This window comes from Sus scrofa, chromosome 9, assembly GCF_054392235.1.
Source record: "Sus scrofa isolate SSC_HxYL_T2T_F1_AM1 chromosome 9, Sscrofa_HxYL_maternal_Yorkshire_Landrace_v2.0, whole genome shotgun sequence".
Taxonomy (NCBI): domain Eukaryota; kingdom Metazoa; phylum Chordata; class Mammalia; order Artiodactyla; family Suidae; genus Sus; species Sus scrofa.
In genome coordinates, this window is record NC_139391.1 from 50,856,436 (window position 1) to 50,859,151 (window position 2,716).

Consider the following 2,716-nt stretch of genomic DNA (forward strand, 5'->3'; position numbering starts at 1 on the left):
CAGTTAAAATTCTTCCACATTTATTATAAAGTTGCTGTAATGATTTCTACCACACTGTTCAATAATCCCTATGCAAATTTCCATTAGAGAAATCTCTTTTGAATGAGATAAATGAGACTTTGTCATACAAAAAGAATTTACTTTGTTTTCTTTCTTTTTTATTTTTGAAAATTTTAAATGTATTTATTTAAAAAATTTGTATGGCTGCACCCACAGCATATGGAAATTCCTGGGTCAGGAATTGAATCTGAGCTATAGCTGCGATCTATGCCATAGCTATAGCAGCACTGCATCCTTTAACCCACTGTGCCAGGCTGGGGATAAAAACCCACACCTCAGCAGCAATCAGAGCTGCTGCAGTTGATTCTTAACCCACTGCATCACAGCGGGGACTCCTGTTTTTATTGATATGTCTATATACCATATAATGACTTTTTGCTTAGATTCAAGAAATTAAAGTAAAAATTAAAGTTAAATACAAGGAATGATATTAAGTTTAAAATATTTGCTATTTCTTACTTTCATACTTGTTTCACATTTTATTTAGTATTCTGAAGATATATATGTATATATATTTGGAATTATACATATATATAAAGTTTTACCTTAATTCAAATTATTTTTAAAAACTCAGGGCATAAACACAAATATATACACATACATAAATAAATCTTAAGCAAAAGCATATTCATTTTGAAGATATTTTTCTTCTTAAGAGTTTCATCAATGCATTTTTTACTTCCTTGTTCCTCAAACTATATATCAGGGGATTCAACATGGGAATCACGTTGGTGTAAAATACTGAGGACACTTTCTCTTGGGTGAGTGAACTGCTAGAAGCAGGTTTGAGATACATGGACATGAGAGACCCATAAAATATAAGAACAGCTGTCAAATGGGAGCTACAGGTGCTGAAGGCTTTGGACCGGCCAGCTTTTGAGTGGATGCAGAGGATGCTGGAAAGGATAAAAGCATATGAAATGATGATTGTTAAGCTGGTAGCTACCATGTTAAACCCTCCAATGGCAAAAACCAAAAGCTCATCAATGTAAGTGCTGGAACATGAGAGTTTAATAAGAGGAATGATGTCACAGAAATAATGTGCAATGATGTTTGAGCCACAGAAAGTCAACCTTAATATGCAACCTCCATGAATCAGAGCATCAGTGATGCCTACTGAGAAGACAGCAGCCACCAGCAGAGAACAGACCCTGGGGGACATGATGACATTGTAGAGCAGGGGGATGCAGATGGCCACATAGCGGTCATAGGCCATCGCTGCCAGCATGTAGCACTCAGAAATGACAAAAATACAGAAAAAAAACAGCTGAGTCATGCATCCAGAATAGGAGATTGTTCTATCCCTTGCTAAAAATCCTGCCAGCATTTTGGGGGTAATGACGGAAGAATAGCAGAAATCTAAAAATGATAAACTACTGAGGAAATAGTACATGGGGGTGTGAAGTTGAGAACTCAACGCAATTATGGAGATCATACCGAGGTTTCCAACTACAGTGACCATATAAATCCCCAGGAAGAGGCAGAAGAGAGGCAGCTGAAGCCCTGGTTGGTCAGTTAATCCTGAAAGGAGAAAATTGGTCACTTCAGATTGATTTCTTATATCCATTATTCTCCGAGAAATCTGTGAAGATGAATGAGTCCAATTAGAGTCCAATTAGACAGGCAGAATCACTCCTTGTCTTCGGTTCCCCAGAGCCCAGATATTCTACTCATGGAAACACTGAACCCAGGTTATCTTACCTATTGGCACTAAGCCTGCACTTCCATCCATGTGCAGAGACTTTACCCACCAAAAAGTCAGATCTCAGATGAAACAGAGTAAGTAATCATCTATCTACCTATGGACTGTAGGAACCATAAGTACATTCTCACATCCTCCCTAGTGTCTCAAATTCCTTTAGCAGGAGTTCTCATCATGGCGCAGCGGAAATGAATCTGACTAGGAACCATGAGGTTGCAGTTTCGATCCTTGGCCTCACTCAGTGGGTTAAGGATCTGATGTTGCTGTGACCTGCAGTATAGGTCGCAGACGCAGCTCAGATCTTGCGTTGCTGTGGCTGTGGCTCTGGCTGTGGCTGTGGCTTAGGCTGGCAGCAACAGCACCAGTTTGATCCCTAGCCTGGGAACCTCCATATGTTGCAGGTGCGATCCTATTAAAAAAAAAAAAAAAAAGCCAAAAGACAAAATTCCTTTAGCAAAATATAAAACCTTTAGCTTCGGAATTAAAAATAAGTCCAATGCTAAAGAATATTGGGGAGTTTTTCTAAAGCAAATTAGTTGAAAAAGATGCATAAAGAAGAGGTTGTTGGCTGAGAAAATACTTTTGCTAATGAAATAGTTGTCAAGGGCTGGCCATGCCTCCAGGGTTTCCTACAGGGAAGGTATTTATTGTTAAAAATCTTTTATGATTTCCACTTCAAGGTTTCTAAGGGTGTTCAACAGAATATTAATTTTACTGAGTTGTTCATAGGTATACATGAAATAAGTATCTTAGGAATCATATGATTTCAGAGACTCAGAGTTATACAAAATTAAACTAGTTTCTTAACTGAAGGATATTTCAAATTTTCCTAGAAGGCTATATAACAAACTTATTTGAGGATAGATTCTCCCTTTCACTTAAAAAATATTGTAGCACAAATGTGGCTCAGAACATGTTTCAGGGAACTGTATTATCATCTGTGTGTGTTTGTGT

At 37.8% G+C, this 2,716-nt stretch overlaps 1 protein-coding gene across 1 annotated transcript; it reads right to left on the minus strand.

Annotated features, from left to right (window-relative positions):
• Window positions 1–688: 688 nt before the first annotated feature.
• On the minus strand, window positions 689–1,627 carry OR8D4 (olfactory receptor family 8 subfamily D member 4). Its single transcript, XM_003129964.3, has one exon. The coding sequence runs from the start codon at window positions 1,625–1,627 to the stop codon at window positions 689–691; it is 939 nt and encodes a 312-aa protein (XP_003130012.1).
• Between the last annotated feature and the right edge of the window lie 1,089 nt (window positions 1,628–2,716).

Excerpts from the sequence above, each read along its gene's own strand:
- OR8D4 (XM_003129964.3), bottom strand. The coding sequence starts at position 1,627 with ATGGATATAAGAAATCAATCTGAAGTGACCAATTTTCTCCTTTCAGGA.